Source organism: Lepidochelys kempii, chromosome 20 (genome assembly GCF_965140265.1).
Source record: "Lepidochelys kempii isolate rLepKem1 chromosome 20, rLepKem1.hap2, whole genome shotgun sequence".
In the NCBI taxonomy this organism is placed as follows: Eukaryota; Metazoa; Chordata; order Testudines; family Cheloniidae; genus Lepidochelys; species Lepidochelys kempii.
Genome location: NC_133275.1, coordinates 3,542,464 through 3,568,523, shown reverse-complemented (window position 1 = coordinate 3,568,523; position 26,060 = coordinate 3,542,464). Strand labels below are relative to the sequence as shown.

Below are 26,060 nucleotides of genomic sequence, written 5' to 3'. Positions count from 1 at the left end.
GTAGTTTGCCAAGTACTTAATCCTTTGTGCAAGTCTGTAGCTACTCCATGCACGGAGGAGCTTGACAGGTTTCAGAGTAACAGCCGTGTTAGTCTGTCTTCGCAAAAAGTAAAGGAGTGCTTGTGGCACCTTAGAGACTAACCAATTTATTTGAGCATGAGCTTTCGTGAGCTACAGCTGGATGCATCCGATGAAGTGAGTTGTAGCTGACGAAAGCTCATGCTCAAATAAATTGGTTAGTCTCTAAGGTGCCACAAGTCCTCCTTTTCTTTTTGGAGGAGCTTGAGAATCTGGACCTTGTGCAGCCCTGTGAAGTCCTGCTGGCCTGAAGAGCAAAACCAGAGTGCAGAGCTCCAGGGCTAATCACTGAGAGCCCTGCCGCTTAGCTGGGCTCACTTGCCACAGGGAGTCACTCTGAGCACACGCTCTCTGCCACTGAGCATGCGCAGCCTGCATAGAGCTGCTGCAGAGCCAGCCAGTCACTGCCTCCCTTCGCTTCTGACTCCTCAGCTTTGCTGAGAGCCCACCTCTAGGACAGAGAGAAATAGACAGCCCCTGCCGCGCCAGTCTTGCAGCCTCAGGCCCTGATTCTGCAAGGAGGAATTCCAGTCCATTCCGTTCAAGGGGATGGTGTGTGTATGGAGTTATTCCCTTGGGCGTTTGCAGGATCAGGGCCCACGTTAGGCAGTCAGGGCACACTCCCGACACGTAGGTAGGCTTGGCAGAATGATTGTTTGGACTGATAATCTTGATATTTATTTTCAAGCGCTTTTTTTCACTTTCTATCAATTTGACATTTGCACCGTGGTGGGAAGTTCTGGGGGATCAGACAGTGGGGGGTGTCAGACAGTGATTATTTAAAGACAATAGATGTGGAGATTCAAAAAGTTAAGATTTATAACCGTTTAAAACACAAGCTGTCAACATCACGTGTCAGGATAGACACCGTAAATATCCTTAAAGCAAACGCCAAGAAGTTCTCAAGAAGCATTTTTCTTACTTCGCCTCCCTGTACATTTTGATGATCATGGATGGAAATATGTTTTTTGTTGGTTTGTGTGTGTACGGGAACATCAACAGTCATGGATAAAAATCGAATCCTTCCAAGTCTACACATAGGGTCCCGTTTCAGAAGAGCTGGGACCGCGGGACCTGGGTTCATTTCCCTGCTCCGCTTCAGACTCCCTGTGTGACTGTGAGCAAGCCTTTTAGTCTTGTGTGTGCTGGTCAGGCATGGAGGAAAGATCTTGTAGTGATGGGGGCGGGATTTAAGGAACTCTTACGCTATGGATCTGTGTCTTTCCATTTTGCAGCTTCTGATGTAAATGTTTCCTTGGGCAGAGAGTGTGAGGAGACTATTTGCAATTACCAACATCTCGAAAGGTTTTAGAGGGAAGAATGGCTGGTTAAGAATATTCGTGTGTTGTTCCCGTGGGCTCTAAGATACGTCTACACTGCAGAGGAAAACCTGTGGCACCGAGTCTCAGAGCCCGGGTCGGTTGACTCTGGCTGTGGGGCTAACAAATGTTTAGATGTTTGGGCTTGGGCTGGAGCCTGGACTCCGAGACCTGACCCCCCATTGCTGGTTTCAGAGACCGGACTCCAACCGAATGTCAACACTGCTGTTCTGAGGCCCACAGTCCAAGCCCTGTGAGCTTGTCAGTTGACCCACGCTCTGAGAGACACTGTCGTGGGTCTTTAACTGCAGTGTAGACGTACCATAAGGCGCTGATTCAGGAAAGCACTTTAAACATCTTAAGTTGCATGGGGCTTAAAGCATGTGTTTAAATTTAAGCACCGACTTGAGTGCTTTTCTGAACAGGGCTGCCTTCCCAAATCAGACCGTACGTTTGTTGTATTGTTCAAGAGGGTTGGGCTTCTAATGTTTGTTTTACTTTAAGAAATAGGGTTACTGTTGCACTGTATTTGGGTAGAGCCGAAGAATACAAAGGATTACGTTAACTTTGCAACCATTGTAAAGGCAGATCAGAAGGACAGTCTGCCAGACATGACACAAGTCTATTTTTTAATGATTCTAAAATAATTAAAAAGATTTCTTTGTAGCTTAAGACAGTCATTCATCATGCTACTCCAAGTATGTTGGAATATAAGAACATAATAGTGGCCATACTGGGTCAGACCAAAGATCCATCTAGCCCCGTGTCCTGTCTTCTGATAGTGGCCAATGCCAGAGGGAATGAACAGAACAAGTAATCATCAAGTGATCCAGTGTGGAATATATGTCAAGCAGCATCAGGAACCAAACAAAACACACGTCTTGAGGGACTCAGGACACCTGGGTTCCAGTCCTGACTGACACAGACTTGCAGCAAGTCACTTAGGGTAACGTTTTCAAAAGTGACACCGCACTTAGGACCTTATTTCTCATTGAAAGTCAATGGGACATAGGTTCCTAAGAGTTCAAGTTACTTTTGAAAATAGGACTTAGGCTCCTAAGTCGCTTAGATGTTTTGGAAAGTTTTACCCTTAATCTCTGTGCTGGACTGGGACACAAGATGTGGGCTTTGTTCCGAGGTCTGCCCCTTGTCTGCGGGCGACCTTGGGCAAGTCTCTTCCTTCTGAGTCTCAGTTTCCCCATCCGTAGAATGGGGGTGATGATTACTGACCTGCTGAGATCGATGGATGCAAAGTGCTAGCTAAGCCCTAGGTGGTGGTGGTGATGGTATCTGTAAATCAGGGATGGTGATCCTCCTTTTCTCTCCCCCTCTCTCTGTCTTGTCTGTTTCGGTTGTAAGCGCTTTGTAGGTTGGACCCTCTCTAACGATGGGCCTGGAACACTGCTGCAGCGCTTCAGTGTAGACGCTATGTGCGCCGACTGGAGGGGCTCTCCTGTCGGCGGAGGTAATCCGCCTCCCCGAGAGGCACTAGCTAAGTCGATGGAAGAATTCTTCTGCAGCCTAGCACTGTCTGCACCCCGCGGATGTGGATTTTTCATGCCCTGAGCAATACAGTTCAGCTGACCTAATTTTCTAGTGTAGACCCAGCCTTTGTGTTTGTGCACCACTTCGTGCAGTTCGGCATGACTTCGAAGATCCTCTTCACTGGCGAAAGTGAAGTAAGAGAGCGGCTTAAAATCTCCTCACGGCGGTCTATGGGTTGTGCATTCTAGGGAGTGCAAGAATTGTCAGCATTGAACCAATAATAAATGCTAAAAAAAAAAAAAAAGATTAAAATGGAGCTGTTAGAAATGCAAGCCTCCCACTGGCTTGGAGATGATGGTGAGAGAGCAAAGTGATAATCATCTGAACCTGTCCCTAACCTACCTCAGCTTTTACACGGCACTCTTCACAGCACTATCCGAACGCTTCCATTCCCTTCGAAGAAGATGCTTCTGTTTATTGGGTGATCTTTTCGACAGTAGTTTTAGTGCCTGGCAGTAGAAAGGATGCTGTATCTTTAAAGCCTTCTCTGAGCCTTGCGGAGGCAGCTCCATTGAAGTATTTGAATGAGAAGGAGAGGGGGTGTGTATGTGCCTATTGGCAGAGCTCTGTGACATCCTTCCAAACAGCTGGGCTCTGCTTTGCTTCAGAGTGGCTTATCAGAGCAATTAGCTTGCTATACCAGCAGCAAAGATAGCTAGCATTTCATTCAGGGGTGGGGGCTGGGGGGGGTGGGGGGGGAGCAGGCTTCCAAGAAGCAAAAATCTCCTGGCAAAATTCCTCTAGAACCGGTCCTGGCGATGAAGTCTCGGTTGAGAACGGGAAATAGATGACTTGCGGTGAGTGCAGAACCACGGGGGTGAGTTTATTTTTAGAATAAAGTCTCCGGTGAATTTGAGCTAGAGAGATCACCGGAGATTCGTTTCTCTAGATACAGAATATGATATTGATAGCGTTTTAAATGATGGCGGTTTCTGTACCACTCCAGTATGGTGAATGAGTGTCAGGGTTTCTGTTGGTTGAATGGGATTAATTAAAGAAATGTTCAGTGCTCCGGTTAGTGCAAGAGTCTCTCTAGTCTCTCCCCCTTTGATGTCCGGATTTTGTTCAGGGGGTTGTGAGCTGGAGCTGAGGCTTTTGTGATGCTGTGGATGCAGCTACAGGAAACAAGGGAATCCCCCATATACATACTGCGTTCCTCCATGTCATTAAGGAGTTCCCCACGCCGGGCTATCAAGCTTTGTTGCATTTTGGCTGCGCGTTTGTGCACCTTGCTCCTGGCAATTTCTTCTCAAGTTAAAAAGAGAAGCCCCCTTCCCCCCCCCGCTTTGCCAAATTAAATTTCGGGGCGGGAGAGAGGGGGTTGTTTGGATTAAAGCTGCATGTTGACTATTCGGATGTGAGCAATTGACTAGCTGGCTGGCCGCGTGCCATTTGAGATATTCAGGCTAAGTTATGCAGTTAGATTTCCTACAGGGCTGTTTCTCCCTCTCCCCACCTCTTCTGGCTAAGATTTTTCTCATCATGAATGTCCTGCTGTGTTGGGCTGGATATTAACAGACTCATGAGGTGTTCTTCTGCACCTCCAAACCTCCCCACCCCTCTTCCAAAGAGTTGCTTTATAATACAGGAGAAAATCCCATTCGAAATGGCATTCTCTCCACTTTAGAGCCAGTGTTGGGAACTGGTTCTGCTGAATATGATGGGAGGGCTGGTAGCTGAATGGACCTCTTTCCTTCTCCCCCTGAAAATGAGGCTAGTTTGTTTGTTTATTTTGGAAAAAGCCCCAGAATCTAGATTTGTGAGCATCACCTGGAGCGGGAGGGTCTGAAAATAACAGCAGCATCTGCTGCTTTGAATGGTGACACTTCAGCAATCCCTTAGGTTTTCAGCAAGGAGGTGGGGGACTGGGATTCTTTATCCCCTCCCCAAGTCCCCTTCCATTTTCAAACCCAGCTCCCGGAGCTGGCATTTCAAAGTTGCAGCTGTTTTTCCCCCCCTCTCATCATCTCAGCATTGGATTTTATTCCTTGATCTATTCCATTTCTGCCTCTTCCTTTGAAAACATCCATGGCTTGGTCATTCGTAGTTGCTGCGATACCTGATGGCTGCGTAAAATGTCCAGTGGCTAAGAGCTATCTTCTGCTACAGCGTGATGACGTAGGAGCAGGAGCCCTAGAAGGGGAGAGGTTTGAGGATGAGCAAGTGCTGGCATGTAGACCCTTTTTTCAACAAAAGTTCACCAGTGGCTGGCACACTTCAGATGATGCTTAAACCATGTGAAGGTTTTAACAACTGTGCTTAACTCAACCCCGATCCTATTGTTCCGGTATAATCCCCTAATTGAAAGCTATCCAGGCATCTTCTGCAGTGTAGCTGCTGTGTAGTTTGGCCTTCAGTCTGTGTATGTGTCTGTCATTTTGCATCTTCCCATTCAGAAGCTGATAAGAAGTCAGTGAACTTTTGATCAGAATCAGTGCTCTCCAAGTACTGGTACTTAGCAGCTTGGCTGGTGCTTTCTGCCGGTTGTCTTTACCTTGCTGAGCTTACAGTTCCAATTGGCACCGACATGGCACCTGAAAGCCTGCTCGATTCTCAAGGAAGAAGGGGTTAAAAGCTGTATTTACTCTTAGACACCCTTCTCCCTTTCCCGAAACAAGCTGCCAACCTGGCGTTTGCAAGTGTCTTTCTAGCTGGCATAGTCTGTTTCTGTTGTTGGTTCAGATGGAGGGAATTCTGCAGAGATAGGACGCTTTGGCGGAGGGAACTGTGCCAGGGGTTAACATTCCAGCCTTGGAAGGGTTAAAGAAATCCCAAGGCAGAGCCGAGCTGGCTTAGTGAATCTTGACACTGTAGAAAGAAGGTGGATAATTTCTTGCTAGCTTTTCAGGAAACCCCTGTGGTGGACAACCCTCATTAATCGCTGACGTCAGGGATGGCAGTTCCCCTGTCTGTGAGCAAGCACAGTAATAGCCAGTGATGGGGAAGGAAAATTGGTGTGATATGGAGAGACAAGGTACTCTCTTTAAAGAGATCTATCTTGTGTGGCAACCTGGTGAGGAGCTGGCTACGGATATTTACAGCTTCCACAGTTAGAGGAAACCTCGGTCCTTCCTCATCGATGTCCACCTTCTCCCTCCCTCGCCCCCCCCATCCAAGACTTTAGATCAGGCGGAGGGGGGAAGCTCTGACCCCAAAATCCCTGTGAGCTTTAGGAGGAGACCTTGTAACCCCACTAATAGAATATGATTTAAATACCTCTTTCTGGCATCATTTAAACCCATCTTCTTTTGGCAAACCATCCCCTTGTTGCTTCTGCTTGCTTAATACTGTTCCCTTCACTTTGTCTGTCTGGTCTATTTAGATCGTAAGGTCTTTTGGGGCAGGGACTGCGTGTGTCGCTCTATTTGTGCAGGGTCTAGTGCAGTGAGGTCCTCGATCTTGCATAGTCACGCCCACCATAACAATCATGTTTTCTAAGTAAATCAGCCTTAAGCTTGAGTGGCTACTGACTAGAGCCAGGGACTCTGTCTGCCCCCCTGTGCGATCCTCTCCACCTGTGTAAAAGGAGGGTATGCATTACCCATCCACTGGTTTGTATAGTGCCTAGCACACTGGGTTAGTGGTCCATGACTAGGGCTCTCAGGTGCTCCTATGGTATTACAAATAATTGCCAAGTGCTTTGAGATCCTTGTGTGAAAAGTGCTATAGATGGCAAAGAATGTATTAAATCCCAGACAAATCTGGCCTCTCAGAGGGGAGAAAAAATTCAAAGCACCTGAGACATTAGGAGTTTAAAATGAATCGAAAGTGTCATGTAGACCTAGTGCCGGACAGTCTCGTGGTGGGTGCAGTATAAGGAGCTACTGCGGTTTGCTGTGTTATGACCTGGGGAGTAGAATTGTCTTCTCTCAAGTGTCTCCGCTTTAACAGCAAGTGAAATCTATGTTGTGTCACTGGCTAACAGGTACCTTTTGGGAATGGATTTTCAGCAGGGTCAGGCTTATGCATAGCTGTGACCCCCACCCCATCATGTTAAGTTTCTCATGGTTTGTGGTGCTAAAGACAAAATGCACGTGGGGGACCCAGTGGGAGAGGTTATCAAAGACACCAGCGGGAGTCAGGTTTCAGAGTAACAGCCGTGTTAGTCTGTATTCGCAAAAAGAAAAGGAGTACTTGTGGCACCTTAGTGACTAACCAATTTATTTGAGCATAAGCTTTCGTGAGCTACAGCCGATGAAGTGAGCTTCAGTGGGAGTCAAGCACCCAAATCATATTGGCTTTTATTGGGCGTGAGATGCTTGACTGATCTGTTGTCCTTGTGAAAATCTCATCCGTGCCACAGTTTAGTGAGTCTAACCATTTTGAGCAATAAAAGTGAGGGGAGCGCTGTATTTGTGTGAAGCACGGGTAACTTTGGGACTAACACGAGGGGCGTTTGAGAGGCCGGTCCGTGGGTAGCTCAGGGAATTTGGAGCCTGGAGAGCTGGGCACTCGGAATGCATCACAGCTGATCCTGTATCCCCGCTACCTTTCGTGTGCGAATCTTCCTGCCACTCATGCTATAAATCAAAGATTCGTGTTTGAAAATGGGCTTTCCCTATCTGCTTATCCCCTCCCTTTGATCTCACAGCCAGATTCAGTGACGACAGCCATTTCCATGGAAGCAGGCTGTGATGTCCTCGGGACGGGATTGCCCAGTGGGCTGAGCTCGACTGTGGCAGTAGTGGGAAAGGGAGCACAGAAATGAAGGGACGAGTAAATTGCTTTGTATGTGCCAGGTTGTTTTATTCCCTCTATGAGCCTATTCCCTGAGCTCCGTCCATCCTGCTGCGAGGGAACCAACAGGGTCTGCTAAGAGGGAGTTTGTGTCTGGCTCTGCTTTTTGAGGAGCCTCTGGGTTTAAAGTCGGGTTTGATGATAAGATTCTGGATGATTATTTCTTGTTGTTGCTCAGAACTTAGTAAAGGAAGGTGTTTCACGGCTCTGGAAGAATCCAGGTGCTTTGAAATCTGTGACCGAGCCAGTTCAAGCTGCCGTGCTTTGGTAGAAGAGCTCTGTTGTTGCAGTGGCCTATATTTAAATGGCACTTTGTCAAGCTAAATACTGTGTTCACACTTGAGACCATTTTAGGCATCAGAAGATTTGTGTTATCCCTGCATTATTCAGGGAGGTTTATAAAGTACAAATTCAGCCTGGAGATAAGTCGCTTCCCCGCCCCACCCCAAGACATTGTGGGGCAAAACAAGCCAGACTGCGGTTAGGCTTAAAATGTGCACCAGTCCCATTTCCCTAGACCCAGCAATGCAAGGCCAGATCCTGACCTGGCTTTTGGGATGTAAGTCGTCATGTTGCACCTTCTGAAATGAACAAGAAAGGCAGTGCAATGGATCAGCGTTTGCAGGACGGCCCAGACGATGCTGGGGTGGGAGAGCAGCACCACTCCTTCCTTAAGGGAGGAAACAGAGGGACACCCCCACCCTGGCCACCGCAGGAGCTGCAAACTTCTCAGTGGGGACCGCCTGCCAGCCCTAGCCTTCCATCTGAGGCTGTGGGAAGAAAAATGGAGGATTCTGGCTGACCTTCTCCCCCCTACACATGAGCAGAGTTGCAGGGGTGTCGTTTTATCATGAGTTTGGCTGAGTTTTCATCTGCTAAAAGCCCAGCTCAGGCTTTGTGGCTGTGGTTCTGGGGCATGGAAATGGCTCGAGTCCCTGCCTGTCATTGTCAGCCATCTCTGCCTGGCTGCAAATATCCTTTCCTCTCTCACAGGCGGGTTAGCACGGCAATGGCTATTTTCAGGCATGCTGCAGGATGGTTAGTACACTTCTTAATCCCATCGAAATTATAATCTCGCACTGATGTGGCACCTTCTCCCATCCAGCAGGATCTCCAAAACACTGCGAGATCAGAACATAAGAATGGCCATAGTGTGTCCGACCAATGGTCCATCTCGCCCAGTATCCTGTCTCTGGCCATGGCCTGTGCCAGATGCTTAAGAGGGAGTGAACAGAACAAGGCAATTTATCAAGTGATCCAGCCACGGTCATTCAGTCCCAACTTCTAGCAGTCAGAGGTTTAGGGACACCCAGGGCATGGGGTTGCGTCCCTGACCATCTTGGCTATTAGCCATTGATAGACCTATCCTCCATGAACTGATCTAATTCTTTTTTGAAATCACTTATACTTTTGGCCTTCACAATGTCCCTCAGCAATGAGTTCCACAGGTTGACACTGCATTGTGTGAAGAAGGACTTCCTTATGTTTATTTAAAACCTGCTGCCTATTAATTTCTTTGGCTGACCCCTGGTTCCTAAGTTGTTTGAAAGGATAAATAATGCTACCTTATACATTTCCTCCACAGCATTCATGATTTTATAGACCTCTGTCGTATCCCCCTTACTTGTATCTCTTCTACTAGGAAGAGTTCCTGTCTTTTTTTTAATCTCTCTTCATATGGAAGCTGTTCCGTACCCCAATCGTTTTTGCTGCCCTTCTCTGTACTTTTTCCAGTTCTAATATGTCTTTTTTGAGATGGGTTGACCAGAACTGCACACAATATTCAAGGTGCGGGATTTATATAGCGGCATTGTGATATTTTCCGTCTTATTCCCTGCCCCTTTCCTAATGGTTCCTAGCATTCTGTTAGATTGTTTTTATTGCAGTTGCACATTGAGGAGATGTTTTCAGAGAAATACCCACAATTACTCCAAGATCTCTTTCTTGACTGATAACTCATTTAGACCCCATCATTTTGTATGTGTATTGAGATAATATTCTCCAATGTGCATTACTTTGCACTTATCAACACTGAATTTCATCTGCCATTGAGGTGCCCAGTCACCCAGTTTTGTGGATCCCTTTGTAACTCTTCGCAGTCTGCTTTGGGCTTAACTATCTTGAGTAATTTTGTATCATCTGCAAATTTTGCCACCTCACTGTTTACCCCTTTTTCCTGATCATTTATGAATATGCTGAATAGCACATGTCCCAGTACAGATCCTTGGAGGACCCTGCTATTTACCTCTCTCCACTGTGAAAACTGATCTTTTATTCCTACCCTTTGTTTCCTATCTTTTAACCAGTTACTGATCCATGAGAGGACCTCCCCAATATCTCATGATTCCTTACTTTGCTTAAGAGCCTTTGGGCAGGACCTTGTCAAAGGCTTTCTGATAGTCCAAGTACTCTATATCCATTGGATCCCCCTTTCCCACGTGTTTGTTTGATACTCTCAAAGAATTTGAATAGGTTGGTGAGGCGTGAGTTCCCTTTACAAAAGCCGTATTGGCTCTTCCTCAACGTATCACGTTCATCTGTGGGGCGGATAATTCTGTTCTTTACTGTAGTTTCAACCAGTTTGCCTGGTACTGAAGGTAGTCTTACCTGCCTGTAATTGCCACAATCACCTCTTTTACATTTTTAAAAAAAATCACATCACATTAGCTATCTGCCAAAGGTTGATTTAAGCAATAGATCACTTAGCATCCGATGAAGTGAGCTGTAGCTCATGAAAGCTTAAGCTCAAATAAATTGGTTAGTCTCTAAGGTGCCACAAGTACTCCTTTTCTTTTTGTGAATTTCACATTTGAGTTCTTGCAGAACTCTCGGGTGAATACCATCTGGTCCTGGTGACTTATTACTGTTTAATGTATCAGTCTGTTCCAAAACCGCCTCTATTGACACCTCAATCTGGGACAGTTCCTCAGATTTGTCACCTAAAAGGAATGGCTCAGGTGTGGGAATCTCCCTCACATCCTCAGCCTTGAAGACCCATCAAATTAATTCGTTGAGTTTCTCCTCAACAGCCTTGTCTTCCTTGAGTACCTTGATTGTCCCACTGATTGTTTGGCAGGCTTCCTGCTTCTGATGTACTTTAAAAAAAACCTTTTGCTCTTAGTTTGTGTGTATTTTGCTAGTTGCTCTTCAGATTTGTTTTTGGCCTCCCTAATTATACTTTTACAATTGAGTTTGAGTTTAAGATCAGAGCTTAAGATCCCTTCTATTTTCCTCAGTAGGATTTGACTTCCAGTATTTAAAAGATGTCTTTTTGTCTCTAACCACCTCTTTCACTCTGTTGTGCCATAATGACATTTTTAGGTTCCATGCAGCTTGCAGGTATTTCGCTCTTGTGACTGCTCCTTTTAATTTCTCTGTAACTGGCTTCCTCTTTTTTGTGCAGTTCCCCTTTTTGAAGTGAAATGCTGCTGTGGTGAGCTCTTCTGGTATACGCCCCTCCCCCTTACAAGCATGTTAAACTGAATTACGGTATGGTCGCTATCACTGAGCGGTTCTGCCATAGTCACCTCTTGGATCTGATCCTGTATGCCACTTAGGACTAAACCAAGAACTGCTGCTCCCCTTGCGGGTTCCAGGAGTGGCTGCTCCAAGGAGCAGTGTCTAGAAATTCTCTCTCTGCATCTTGTTCTGGGGTGACATTTTCCCAGGCAATGGGTGACAGTTGAAATCTCCCATTACTACTGATTGGCTGTTTTTGTAGCCTCTCTAATCTCCCTGAGCATTTCAGAATCGCTGTCACCGTCCTGGTCAGGTGGTCCGTAGTACACTCCTATTGCCACACTTGAATTATTCAAGCAGGAGATTTCTGTCCATCGAGGTTCTGTGGCACAGTTTGATCCATTTACGGTTTTCACTATGTTTTACTCTGTGCTTTCTTTCACAGGTCAAAGTGCCACTTCCACGCCAGAGCAACCTGCTCGGTCATTCCTCTATATTTTGTACTCTGGTGTTACCGTCTCCCATTGATTATCATGGTACCACCACGTTTCTGTGAAGCCTGTTTTATCAATAGCCTCGTTTAACTCGGGTTCACCCATCTTAGTGTTTTGACTTCTTGCATTTGTATACAAGCATTTAGAAAAGTTGTCAATATTTAGTTATCTGCCTTGATGTGACGTAATTGAATGGGACTCTTGTTTGATTGTTTCTCTTCCGTTCCTACCTGTACTTTATCAACCTCTATCCTTCCCTATTTACTAGGCTGTAGAGTATCCCCTTGAATAAATCCTTCCCTAAAGGATGTGTCTGTCCAAACCGTGTGCTCTGCCTGTCAGCTTTTCTCCAGCCCTTAGTTTAAAAACGAAGATATTCAAGGGAATTGTCTTCCTTGCCACTGAAATGCAGCCCCCTCTGGAACGTAAGCTGGCTGCTGTATGCAGATGTACAGGAATACTACAATTACCGTTCGGGACAGGAAGTGACAAAAGAACCAGCACTGAGTTGAAAACTGCAGGGGAATTAGAGGAACAAGAATGGAGTTGCAGAATTTGGAATTTTACACCTTGTGACAAGCACCATGGGAACTCCTTTGACTGCATGCGCTCAGATCCCCGAGTCTGTCTTAGCGTTCAGATACCACAGTGATAGGCACAAGAGAAAAACTTGGATTGATATCTGAAGGTCAACAGCCCCAACCATGTGGGGTCCTGCAGTTTGCACCTTTACACTGTTATCAGTGATAAAATGGATAATGCTGACCCAAAGGGAGGAGCACCTCCACCTCTCCCTACAGAGCTTATACTGGCCTAAGGAGGGGGTGGGGTCCCATCCACGTGCTGTCCAAGCTTACCGCTGCTTGTCTTGTGAAGTCTGATGAGTTTGCAGCTTGAGATGGCTTTTCTGCATGCTCCCTGTATGCCTTGCATTTTTATGAGTTGACAGTGAAATGAACAGCAGCGGTAACTCGTGTGGAAGGGTACGTCTACACTGCTATTTTTAGCCCTGTAGCATGAGTCTGAGTCAGCTGACCCAGGCTCTGAGATTCACTGATGTGGATCTTTTTTTTTGCGTTGTAATCGTACTTTAAATAGCTTTCTAAAATATTTATTTCGGGGCAGTGAATGTAACAGTTCAGTACATGCATTGTATACTTCTGCTGTCTGTTTTCCAGCAAGGGAATAATAGTTGTTGTATATTTATACAGCTCCTAAGAGGGTAAGGTATTTTGCACACCTGTGAGACTCGATCCCTGCTCTGGGGAGTTTGCAATCTGCTGTTTAACTCAGGCAGCTCATCCCTGTATTAAAAAACTTCCTTTTGAAAACACGTGTAGGTCCAGAAGCCATGGTTTGTGCCAAGCTCCCCAGCCACGTCCTCAGAAGCTTTTACAATTCACAGGATGACAGACTCTGAACAAGTGCAACAGATAGTAAGTTGGTTAAACTATTGTTCCATCCGATCTGTGGTTGGCTGTGAATTGATGGGCTACCAAAAGTTGACTTTCATTAGCCCAGAGGACAACTATGCTCTATATTTATTGGTTCCCCCTTGTGCTCAAGTACTAATGCATGTGGCGAACACCTCTGTTGTTGTGGCCCAGTTGATGTCTTTGTATCACAAGGTTCTTTTAGGAGTCTTGATGCTGGAAATGTCAGAGTATGGATTACATGAGCGGCCAGTTGACATCTGTCCTGATTCTTAGTGCTTGCATTGGTCCAGGTAACAGAAATAGTTTATTTTCACAAAATTACAACACTTGAGTTATTCCAAGTAATACAAATCCATGTGTTTAACACCTAACCGGGACGACCCATCCTGGCAATAATTTTGGCACTTCCCATAATGCGCCTCATCACCGGTTCTCGTGCTAATTAGCTAAGTAAGTGGTTTGCACCTGTGGAAGAGGACCGCCCTGTGGGGCATAGTTGGACTATCGGCGTGCGCATGCTAGCATCAGGAAGAGTTACTGCTCTGCTCTGTCCTGTCTCCCCAGCGTAACGTTATCAGAGCTCACCTCTTCTGCCTCAGTACATAATCTGTACAAAGATGGATTCAAGATGTGCCCCAGCTTGCTCGATGAAAGGAAGCAGGGCTCTGCTTAATGCAACTGTGCAGCTGTAACATTTTTGTAGGGGCTAGGAGGTTCAGAGTCTTGTGCGTTCTGTCAGCCAGTCACTTCAGATTAACTCTTCATGGGTGGAAAGATGCTGAATTTCCTGGTACAGCATGAACTCCTGGGAGGGGAGACTGCTGACAATCCTGGGTATTGAAGGGTTAAATGCTGGTGAGCATTCCTAGATAGGGGGGCCCAGCCACTGCGCAGTTGGCTGGAGGCTGGTATCTTTGTTACCCATGCAGCGTGTAGTGGCTTCGTGGCCATCCAGTAATTTCGGGAGCCGGATGTCCTACGTGTTGCACAAAGGAACATCGCCATTAGAAATGAATATGACCTCTCGGGTCACATCTAGCTCCCCATTGTCTCCTTCCCCCTCCGCAGCTAAAGCAGCAAATGTAGGGTCTGTAGAAAGGCCAGTGTGGCTGCTTTGCGCTAAGGAGGAGCAAGGCCGATATTGTGTAAATTAGGCTGATTTCCCCAGCGTTTTCCCCATCCACGGTAGCATCATTTGTGAGAAAGATGGAACATTGGAGCTAGGGATATGTGAAATCTTGTGAGTGCTACCCTTTGATGAAGGGGATGCAGAAACTGCAGGTGGGGAATAGGAAATGTGATCCCCAACACACACTCATAATATCTAACTTCTGGGTCCCCTCAGTGGATGTTGGAAACCTATTGACTTCTCATGGAAAGCTTAAATCTCTTCCTAGATGTCTTAGATCAGATGCATTTCCCATCCCTCATTTGTGATTTCTATAGGCACAAGCTGTCCTCCACCCCCGCTGCTCATTCTGCCACCTGAAGCCGTAACCCTCTGTAGTGTAATTTCCAAAGTATCCACCTGTGTCGTCACGAGGGACATTAAGACTTCAAGCAATGATTAAGTAACAGGAGCCTGGGCTGTGGAGGACATCTGGTCTCCACCTTTTTACCGAGCACACGAGCTCTTAAAGAAGGAGCTCGTTTTCAAACATCTATAAAAGAACAAGGAGACAGGTTCAGAAGATCTGGAGAGGAAGAGGTGGAGAAAATCCTGGCTATGTCACCAAATAGGTCATTTTCCCAAGGCTTTGCACTGAGACAACCTGGGCGTTTGCCTTCTTTCAGAATGAAGCTCCGAAGCTTTCTAATGCAGTAGGATATTCTTCCTTCATCCAGCTCTGCTCCCTGTTGGTGGAAACTCTCCTTTCTTTTTAAGGAAGGAAGACAGGCGGATGGGAGAGAAAAGGCGTCTTATAAGGGCACTTCTCTCATTAGCTTTCAAGCTCTTGCTTCAGAAGTTTCCTGGTGTGTTGTGCTGCCCAAATAAGGCTCGATTTGTACAGAGGGCTGGGGGGCAGCCCTTTACGATCAGGTGCCACAGTCGTCTGAACACAGCGGTTCTCCAGAACAGCCTCTTGATGCACGTTCTAGTTGAATTTGACCACAGTGAAAGCTTTACCAGTGGCTGCAATGTGGGAAACTGAAAATTCCCATATGCAGTGAAATATTGCTCATACTGCTGTGGCTAAACCCAGCTTTCAGCGGCAGGCAGCGCATTCCCCAGTGGAACAGATGCTTTTCCAGTGCCTCAGATTTGCAGCGTCTTGTGTCTCTCTCTGCTGCCTGCCCCCTTCCTGTGCAAACTGTTACATGACAGACATTTGCAGCAGTTTTTGGTTTTTGTTTTGTTTTTAAAAACCGCTAAATAAAAAAAAAAAACTTATCGAGTTGCTCATGGTGATAGAGCCTGTTGCCATGGAGCCGTGATTCAGATTGGCCGACCCGGAGGCCAATGAGCAAACAGAACGGGAGAATGTCGTCATTTAACCTTGCAGGGTGTGTTTATTCAGTGATATGGACATTAATACCAAAGCCTTATATAGAGCCATGAAATGACATACTGGGGCAAAGGATTTTTTTCTCTCTCTCTCTCGTCTCTCTCAAGGTTTGTTGGAGGTTTTTTTCGTTTTTTTTTTTTTTTTTTTCCATTGCAGTTGGGCATCAGTTTCCCTAGCAAAGCTGCCTTTGGATGAACAAATTCTTACAGCCTGGCTGGTCAGGCTTCAGACCCAACTTTTTGATTGCCTACTTGGTTGGCTGGCATGTATACAGTCTGCCCAGCACTGAGGCTGTAGGAGATAAGCTGCTGGCACATGGGTTGCATATTTCTGAGCATTTTTGCTCTTCCAAAGGGATGGCTGGCTCTGTTTTATTTCCAAGTGTCCCGTTTTAAAGGGATGTGCGTTTTATTTCCTGGTTAGCCAAAGCAGCTGTTCTTCCAGAAGTACCAGGCTTTCTCCTTGGCATTTGGTGGCTACAGTCCTGTCTGTCCTGGAAACAACATTTTCCTCCACACAGCCAGCAGCATAGGCTAGGTCTGGGTGTGAAGAATGGTCTCTGCTGTTCTGTAATGGGCCTGAGAAGGCAAAAAATAATGACAAGAGTAACACAGAAGAGAAATGAGAGTTAAAAGCCCTGGAATGATCCCTCCACCCCCTGCCACCACATGTTAAGGTCCACTTGATCCTTTGAAAATAATAACTGGCTAATCTTGTGTGCATGAGTTTAGCTTTTGAAACCTGGTTGAGCATGGCTTTGAAACTGTGCATGCAGGAGAAGTGTGCTGAGTGGCCTGGCCAACTAACTGCGTTGGCCCTAAAGCAATGGAGACTCCAAGGTGCCACACTCGAGAAGCAGAGGGACATTCCACGGTTAAGGGGACAGGCCCTACTTTCCGTTGGCCTTCTTATCTTCTTGCAGTGGAGTCCCTGCTGTCCAGCAGGTGCAGAATGCTGCCAGCTTTCCTTTCTCGTACACCCAGAAAGCACGAACACCTTCCTCTCAGACAACTTCACTGTCTTCCCATTCGTTTCAGGATCCTGTCAAAGCGGTCTTGTTTTAAACATACCTCCCTGGGGCCTTTCCCAGCCAGTCCCATGGCTCCCATCTCTGGTCCTGTATCCGACATCTGGCAGCAAGCCATCTCTCTCTTCCTTTCTGCAGCCTCACCATGGCTGGCATGAGAGCCTTCTCCTTTGCAGCCTCCTGCTGTGTCTCTGCCTGAACTGTTCTCTGCCTTTTTTCCCTTCTCCTTTGACTGTGTTTCCTCCCTACAGCTCTTGATTCCTCTTTGCGTTTACTCTGGAAAGAGTTGACGGCTGTTGGACAGACGCAACACGCAGAAGCTGGATTGCACTGAACGGTTCAATATTCGATGCTGTAAACTGAAATCTGCAGAGATATCAGAGTTCCCTAAGATCCCCCTAACACCACGTTCTTGGCCTGGGATAAGGAAACAAGTCAAGTTTCAGCCATGAAGTAACTTGCAGGATCTGATGTGAACCCATCACTGTAAATCCAGTAAGAAACAAGTCTAACTGATCCCATTTATATGTGATCTCCTGCCACTCCCTGCGAACTGGGCCCCTCCAAACTAGTAAATGCTGAAGTACTCAATTTTGGATCACATCCTTTCCCTCCGGGTTTAGTGTTCAGAGCAAGGGGCTGGGAGAGCCTGGCTCTGTCACTGACTGGCTGTGTGACAATGTGAGGGAAGTCACGTGACTTCTGTGCCTTGGTTTCCCCAAGTATTAAATGAGAATCAGACTGGGCCTTTCTCCCATGGGAGGGGGTTCTTTGGCATGGATTGAATGTCATTTATTGGCGTGCTCAGAGAACCCCTGGTGAGCAGCAGCAGGGACCGGCAGGACATTACTAACTGTAAGAGGGGATGGAGTTTATTGCTGCCTTAGGGAGTGGGACAGTGTCTGTAAATGTGCACCTACCCCCACACCAAACAGGCAAGAATGAAGGACCGTGCTACTGCCTTAGCTGGCCTGTTTACCCTGCCAGCTCCCAAAACCAAACTGAAAAATTTGACAGCAGCTCCCTCTCCTCCTGCTGCTCATTGTTTTCTCTCCTGACCCAGATTTTGTGGTTTCCCTGATGCTGTATCTACGTAAACATTTCATCTCCCTTGTGAGGAGCAGCTCAGCACTGCCCCTCCCATTCCCCCGGCTCCCCATCCCGTTTCCCCCGCTCCCCATCCCACCCCCGTGCATCCACCCAGCCCTGCGAACTTTCACTTTCTCCTTGAGTCGCTGGTTGTCACAGTGGATCATGTCAGCCACCTCCTACGCTGCCTCCCACGCATGTCCTGGGGGAGCGTGGCTGATTCATTCACACAGAAAGGAAACCTCTTCTAGAAGAGCCTTTAAAGAGAAGCACCAGGGGAACACAATGTCTCTGCTTTTAATCTGCATGCAGAGGAGAGATGCTAGAGGACTCGGGTTTTGGGGTGGGGGGTTGGTATATTTAATGGCTATAAACATTCTGATCTTTTGTGAATGAGACATATGTAGCAGACTCCCTCTTCCCTCTGATACAAATGGGCCAAGATTCCACCCCCTTGTCCTTTACCTGTATACGGTGCTGGTGAGGGTTTCTGTCGCAGTGGGGTGGCTTTTGCAGAATATTTGCTTGCGTATTTAAGTGCAGATGTTTTTTCTCTTGGAAATAAAATGCCAGGCTACAGAATATCCAGCCAAGCTTCCTGGGAGGTCTCCTTTTGCCACTGCAGGGTCCTGACCTCTGAACTGCCCCTACGGATCAAAGAGCCACCCTCTCCCCGTGTTTTTTCCAGATCAAGAAAGCGAAGGGGCTGAGTTCCTGGCTGTGCAGCCCAGTGCTCCTGAGGTGCTGTGCTTGGTTCCTAGGTGCATGTGACCCCAGCAGGATTCCAGCTCCCGCGGAAGGATATTGAACTTCGAAATCAAATAACATCTCCCTCTCAGGAGCCAGCCCCGGTTGGAGGCATAGTTGGTGAAAGGAGGGGCTTTGGCCCCTCCAACAATATGTCCGTTATCAAGCCTTGGCTGTGATGGTGCCGCTCTCTTGTCATAGCCATCACTTTGGACGCTGATTCTGTTCTTTTGAGCAAATACCCTTGCTCTGTTGGAACCTTCCAGCCGGAGGAAAACTCCTGAGGGAATCCCCTCCCCCCACCTGCCCCACCCTCCTCAGATCTCCTCCAGGTGACACCTGCCAAAGGAAACTGGTGTCAGACTGCTGTAGTCCTTGTTGTGATTGGCTGGGGAGTGTTACTGATCCATGCTATGCAAAAAGGTGTCTCTTTAACACTAGTAAACAACAGCAGGCTTGGGCAGCCCTCACCTCCAGCCTGTGCCCCTCATGAGAAAGTCAGACCTGAACTGCTCCTCATGGACCCATTTGAGTTGTGTGCAACTAGAGGGCAGGGTAGTTTGCAGGTCCCTCAGCTGGGAGCCTGTAGTATGTTTTCCAGATTGCTTTCAGACCCTCTTCTGCACTGGCCTTCGGTAGTGGCAGTTCGCTGGCCGGAACGATTGAGCCCGAGAGCTTTGCACCAGGCTGAAAATTGATAGCCTGGGCTGTGCAGAACTGGTGCCAGCTAGCCCGCTGCAGGGGGCATGGCATTAGACATGTGCTGGGATCTCTGTTAGTGACTTATTCCACTGCTGCCTCTCAGTGAGGGGAGAACCTTAGCTGAACTTGTGAATCCTCACTTTGCCATTCTTTGGCACGCTGCCTAGAAAGTTGCTTATGGGATTGCTGGTGGGTTTTTGTAGCCTTCCTGCTTCGAAATGAAACCTACCACAACAAGGCAGTGGCCTCTGGGATTATCTACTTTCTCGGCAATAACAGGTGCCTTGGCTCTCCCCTCAGCATCCCCTTAGTGCCCATCTTAACACCCAAAGCCACAGATGGAGATGTCAGCCATGTAACATAACTGGTGATACTGTGCAGGCAACAGTCAGGAAGGTTCAGTCCCTTCTGCAGCAGCCTGCCTCTCCTCTGCTACCTCCTTTTGTTTTCCCAACAAGACACTCCAGTGGAGGGGTGGGGTATGGCGGGGACAGATCTGTGCATGGGCAATTCTGCACTCTTGCAAAAGGCTGCCAGGGGCCAGTGAAAAGGGGGCAATTTATAGTCACTGGAAGTTTGCAACATAACCCGACTTCTTTCTTCAAATTCAGAATTGTAACACACAAGAACCCAGAAACAGTGTGTGACAAAGCAGACTGCTCCCTAAAACAGAGAGCCATTCCCCTTTGCTTTAGGCTGGCTCTTTGCAGACTGACTGTGCAAGCTCCTGAGGCTGCAAAGGGGATCAGGAAAATCCTGGAATGTAAAGTGGTAGCTTACAGTTTTCAGCACACCCCAGTTTTGGTCATGCCATTTCACTTTTGCTCCAGTACATAGAAACTTTGATTCTGAAATTGACATGGGTACAAATCAAGGACCAGGTTGAAACTGGGACTTGGGACCCAACTGGAGCACTTTTGCCTGTTGTTACTTGTGGCTCACTTTGGTTCTTGCTTTGGTCCAGCCAGAGAGCTTGGCTCTGTTCCCTTGCGGCTTTCTTGCCTTGGAGTGCTACAGAGCTCATGGCACATGGAGGTTTTTCCTGGAATTACACGGTCTGGAAACTACTACACTGGCAGCCAACTGGATCAAGCTGACATTTAAATCCCATATCTTTAAAAAAATAAATAAATAAATAAATCCTGCAATCCTAATTCTTCCTTTAGCCCACCCTTTGTATCTCTGCTGCAGTCCCAGCTGATTGCCTGTAAACATACCCAACCTAGCTTTATCGGGCTAAAAATGGCAGTGTAGATGTGGTGCTGTAGGAGCCCATCCAGACCCTAGGTATGCACTTGTGCTGCTGATCAGTGCAGAAGCCCAGGCTGCCTCATCTACGCCACTGTTTTTAGCCATGCTAGCGCAGGTATGTCTATCCACGCTGTACTGACCCCTCAGGTTGCAGCAGAGACAAACCCTGTGTGTACAGTGCCTAGCACAATGTGGCCTCGACGTCAATTGGGCGGTCTGCGTGCTACTATTGTACAAATAATTAATAATAAATGATACCCCTAGTTTTGCATGCAAGCCTTGAGTTTCTCTGCCAAAGTTCTAGCTTGCAATTGCATTGGAAAACCATTCCCAGCGAGTAGTTATCAGTGGTTCACAGTCAGGCTGGAAGGGCATAACGAGTGGGGTCCCCCAGGGATCGGTTCTGATTCTGTTCAATATCTTCATCACTGATTTAGAGAATACATTTATAAAGTTTGTGGACAATACCAAGCTGGGAGGGGCTGCAAGTGCTTTGTAGGATAGGATTAAAATTCAAAATGATCTGGACAAACTGGAGAAAGGGTCAATAAGGACAAATGCAAAGTACTCCACTTAGGGAGAACAGTCAGTTGCACACATACAAAATGGGAGATGACTGCCTAGGAAGGAGTACTGCGGAAAGGGGTTGGGGGTCATAGTGCATCACAAGCTAAATATGAGTGAAGACTTGCAAAAAATAGTGAACATCATTCTAGGCCATGAGAAATAATTCTTCCGCTCTACTCTGCGTTGATTAGGCCTCAACTGGAATATTGCATCCAGTTCTGGGCGCCACATTTCAGGAAAGATGTGGACAAACTGGAGAAAGTCCAGAGAAGAGCAACAAAAATGATTAAAGGTCTAGAAAACATGATCTATGAGGGAAGATTGAAAACCTTGGGTTTGTTTAGTCTGGAGAAGAGAAGACTGTGTGGGGGTGGGGGGCATGATAACAGTTTCCAAGGACATAAAAGCTTATTTCAAAGAAAAGGACACAATTTTTTTCCTTAACCTCTGAGGAAAGGACAAGAAGCAATGGACTTTAATTGCAGCGAGGGAGGTTTAGGCTGGATGTTAGGAAAAACTTCCAAACTGTCGGTGGTTAAGCCCTGGAACAAATTGCCCAGGGAGGCTGTGGAATCTCCGTCATTGGAGGTTTTTAAGAACAGGTGAGACAAACACCTGTCAGGAATGGTCTAGTTATTACATAATCCTGCCTTGAGCACAGGGGACTGGACTAAATGACTGATGAGGTCCCTTCCAGTTCTACACTTCTATGGTTCACAGAGCGCTTCCATTGCATATGAATTCCTGAAACCTTTGCCTCTGGATTTCCGGCCTGCATTTGCCAGAAGGATCAGCAGTTATCTTTCAGCGTTTTCACCCAGCGCCAAACTCAACGGGAGCCTGTGTATAAAATGACCGTTGTCCTGATGGCCAGATTCCTTTCCCTAATATCTCCCAGAATGAATATGAACCAGTAACTGTGACTTTAGTGGGGCAGGATGGCTGTGAAATGGAAGATGTATTAGCATGTTCATTTAGAACCTTCCCCATCTCCTGCAAAAATAAATAACAGGAGTAAAACACTCTCCCTCTTGGGTTTGGGACGCAGAAATTGTTCCTGGACTCAGACTAGTGATTCGTATTTAAATGTTTGGTATTGCCAGGCCAGTAGCTGCAATAAAAGTGAAACACCGGTTTTGTGTTCAGCAGTGCTACAAATTAAAGTGCAATGAGGCTGAATTAGCCAGTGAATATTAGCAATTCCCATGCCGAGCCAAGAGTCAATAAATCTTTGTTGTATTTGACTCTTTTTTAGCCACGTTCTGCCAAAGCGATTATTAAAGCAAGTGGATAAACGTCAGCTGTGCATCCAGTTTCTAAGCTTACATTCTTTTAGCTTCTTGCAGTGGTGGTGTAGCCATGTTGGTCCCAGGATATTCGAGAGACAAAGTGGGTGAGGTCATATCTTTTCTTGGACCAACTTCTGTTGGTGAGGGAGACCACCTTTCGAGCGATACAGAGCTCTTCTTTAACTTTTAAATGTAGGCTTTTTGTATTCAAGTGCAGACATGTCCTGTGCCTTTTAAGCCAGCATTCCCATTTATATATCCCCTTCCGGTATATCAGTAGGACAGATATCAGGCTGTATTCTGCAAATGCAGCCACAGTATTTCAGAAGCGTCGTCGTCCTTCGTGGGTGATTTATCCACCCCCAAATTTAGAAGAAGCCTGTTTTGAGTTACTGGCTCTGAAGCTTCATTACCTACCCATTCAGCAAAGTTGACTTAATTGTCGTTACTGTGTTTCAGAGTTAGCCTCTATTTTGATGACTGGAAGCATTACACTCTTCCATCAGATCTGTGGCTTCAGGCTGTCTGCAGTCTCAGGCAGATGTCACCGCATCAAGTTTAGATTCTGTTCAACTCTGAAAGGGTTTCTTTGCAACCATATGGGCTAGAAACTGTAGTTGTAAATCAAAAGCTTCTGTAGCAAATTCTGCAGGAAAGGGGGCGACGTGGCTTTGGAATACACTGGGCCCTGCCCATGCGGCCTCTGATCTCTTCCAAACTGCAAGTTCAGAGACGACTTTCTGAACTGATCTCTTGAGAAAGTTTAAGCAGGCAGGGAAATTAAATCTACACCTAACGATATATTAATACTAATAGTCGTACCTGCCTCTTTTGGTCCATAGCTCTCAAAGCACTTTACAAAGAAGGTGAGTATCGTCCCTATTTTACAGATGGAGAAACTGAGGCACGGGAGAGGAAGTGATTTTTAAGTGACTCACCCAAGGTCAATCAACAGGCCAGTGGCAGAGTCAGGAAATGAATCGAGGTCTCCTGCTCCCTATCCACTAGGCCGCAGTGCTCCATGGGCTATGCTTTGCATTAGCGGCATTTCAGTTTACCCTTAATGCACCTTGTGATGTTGCCAGCAAAATGCCATGTGTGTCAAAAGTGTGTTTGCGCCTTCATGGAATCGCTGCAGCAACTGGCGATGAGTGAAAGAAAGCCTGTTTGCCTAGCGCCCATCCGTACCGATTACCGCGTTCTACAGCATAGGTGGTGCGTGTCTGGGTGGACTGAGCTGGGTTGTGTGTATCGACGGCCCTCTAAGGGTGGCCCTCTGGATGTCAAGGGATTCATGCCTCCAGTCAGTGCTGGATAAGGTATAAACACTACAGGCCCAGCCACCTGGAATCATGTGGTTCCATCAGCAGCTTAGCTTTCATTCAAACCCGCTGCTCTGGGGGACGCTCCCGCAGCAGATGAGGCTCTGGAGGGGGGGACGCCTTCTCTGCCATCACCCCATCGGAGCTCTGCTGGCTGGTGTCGGCAGGGATCCTGGCCACACAGCACTCTGCTTGGACGGGTGGAGGTGGAGTCCTTCCTCGGGGGCAGAGTCTAGTCTGCCTAGAGGTCTGGAGTGGTGGGATTGGGCTCCTTACCAGTTTAGAAGACAACAGATGTGTGTCTGGCCCCTGCTGCTGCTGTTACACAATGGAGAGGTGGGGGATGGGGTGAGGGGGCAGAGCCACAGAATAGGGGTTGGGCTTTGAAGTGCTCCTAGGCATGCCCTGGATTGTCTTAATTCGAGCCTGCCTCCAGCTTCTCAGTTACAGAGAGAACCCCCACGCTTCTGCTCTATAGCAGTTGGGAAACTTGGCTTGAGCGTGCTGTTGGCAAAATGGGACTCAATCCGAGAGGAGGGTGGGGGTATGGAACCAGCTGGCGACAGGAAGTTGGGCATGAATCCCAGGTGCTCTAACTTGCACCAGGGAAATCACTGCATGGGAAGCATCACAGGGATATCCCTGTGGGCATTTGAGTTAAGGAGGGAGCAGGGCCATCCCACGGGGCAAATTGTGAGCGAATTGTGCAGGAGGCCAAGCTGTGAATTGGATCTCTCCCGTCATCCTGACTCCCTTCTCTCTGCCCTATCTCCTCTCTTCCTGCAGGTGCCCATCGCTACACTGCATTGCACTGAAGATGTCTAACAGCAACACGACGCAAGAGACCCTGGAAATAATGAAAGAGTCGGAAAAAAAGCTGGTGGAGGAATCTGTGAACAAAAACAAATTTGTATCCAGGTCACCAAGCAAGGAAGAAGTTGAGAAGGATGGGGAGGAGACCAACGTACGGCAGGAATCTCAGGTAAGCCCATGGCACCTTTTCATCCTCCAGTCCCAATGTTACCATTACGAGAGGCAATGGCAAACTGGCCCAATTTGTGGAGGTTCCCATTGCACCCTGCTAGCCACCCCAACCATTTGATGCTTTTGCAAAGGCTAGAAATGTTTGCATGAAACACCCACCTAGTTAGCGGGGAGATCCTGCCTGGAAAGGGTTATGGATCTATACTGTTCTCAGTGGTAGCAGATGACAGAACAAGGAGTAATGGTCTCAAGTTGCAGTGGGGGAGGTTTAGGTTGGATATAAGGAAAAACTTTTTCCCTAGGAGGGTGGTAAAGCACTGGAATGCGTTACGTAGGGAGGTGGTGGAATCTCCTTCCTTCGGGGTTTTTAAGGTCAGGCTTGACAAAGCCCTGGCTGGGATGATTTAGTTAGGGATTGGTCCTGCTTTGAGCAGGGGGTTGGACTAGATACCTCCTGAGGTCCCTTCCAACCCTGATATTCTATGATTCTATGCGGGTTTTGCTGGCTCGCCGAGGTGGGTGGTTCAGTATCCTACCCAGATGGACATAAGGAAAGCGAGAGTGGTTCTGTAGAGAGACAGTGAGGATATTGTGTGTGGGCTGAGCGGTCCTCAGGAAGGAACCCAAGTTTTGAGCTGAATTGAATCATCTTGTGGTTTTCTTGAACAAGCCAGCCCTCTTGCAGGAAGTGGGTGAGTTTGGAATTAAGGTCGGGGGTCAGCTCCTCAGCTTGTGGAAATCAGCAGAGCTCCAGCGAAGTCACTGGAGTAGCCACCAAGTCACATCCCCTCTCTGTGCCTCTCTTTCTTCTGTCTGTTATGTCTGTTTCGCCTGTAAGCTCTTCGGGGCAGGTCGTGGGTGCCCATACGATGCCTCGCACAATGGGGCCTGATCACAGTTGTGGTCTCTAGGCGCTCCTGAGAAATAGACCATGCTGATACCGACTGGCACCAGCTGGCCTCGAGTGTGGACTTGGCTTGTCAAGCACGTTGAGAAAGGCACCAGTGTGCAGACTCCTGCTTTCTCAGAACAGGCTCGCGAGGCTGGCACGGAAGGGAAAGTTTGGAAATATTCCTAAATGGATCTTGCTGAAGCTGCAGCCATCTCTGCGCAAAGCACAGAGATTTGTGGTAACGTACCACTTAAAAGGTGCTTCCATTGTACTTCGGCTGAAGAGGGGGAAATGGGCCTTGCTGCTGGACGGTAGTCGCTGTGATCGGAACGTGTTCTGGATGATACACGGTGCGATGCTGCGCTTGAAATCCAGTGGCTGGCGCTAGGTTGCCTATGGAAACTGGCATACAAGCGCCATCGCTGTGCAGACATAGGACGCTGCCACTTTAAGATGAATGGGGTAGGAGGGGGTTTGTCCAGCTCCAAATGAGACAGGAGCAATTGCCACCCCGCTGCTGTGATTCATGTTCCCCTTGATCGCTACGGCAGCAGGCGCTGCTGAGTCCTTGCCTATCTTCGGACCCTGCTCAGAGCTCACCTGGCCCTCCGCTTG

General features: G+C 47.5%; 1 protein-coding gene across 18 annotated transcripts in view; it reads left to right on the top strand.

Annotated features, from left to right (window-relative positions):
* The window catches only part of R3HDM2 (R3H domain containing 2), a 127,736-nt gene that overhangs the window by 58,931 nt on the left and 42,745 nt on the right, over positions 1 to 26,060 (top strand). For 15 of the 18 annotated variants that reach the window (XM_073319348.1, XM_073319354.1, XM_073319343.1 and 12 more), the window contains one exon: positions 24,356 to 24,551. In XM_073319348.1, the coding sequence (XP_073175449.1) occupies positions 24,387 to 24,551 (165 nt within the window). In that variant the 5' untranslated portion in view covers positions 24,356 to 24,386. Of the gene's footprint in view, positions 1 to 3,717; positions 3,740 to 12,972; positions 13,069 to 17,074; positions 17,098 to 24,355; positions 24,552 to 26,060 lie in introns of those variants that run through there. The other 3 variants (XM_073319344.1, XM_073319351.1, XM_073319349.1) reach the window with 3 other exon arrangements.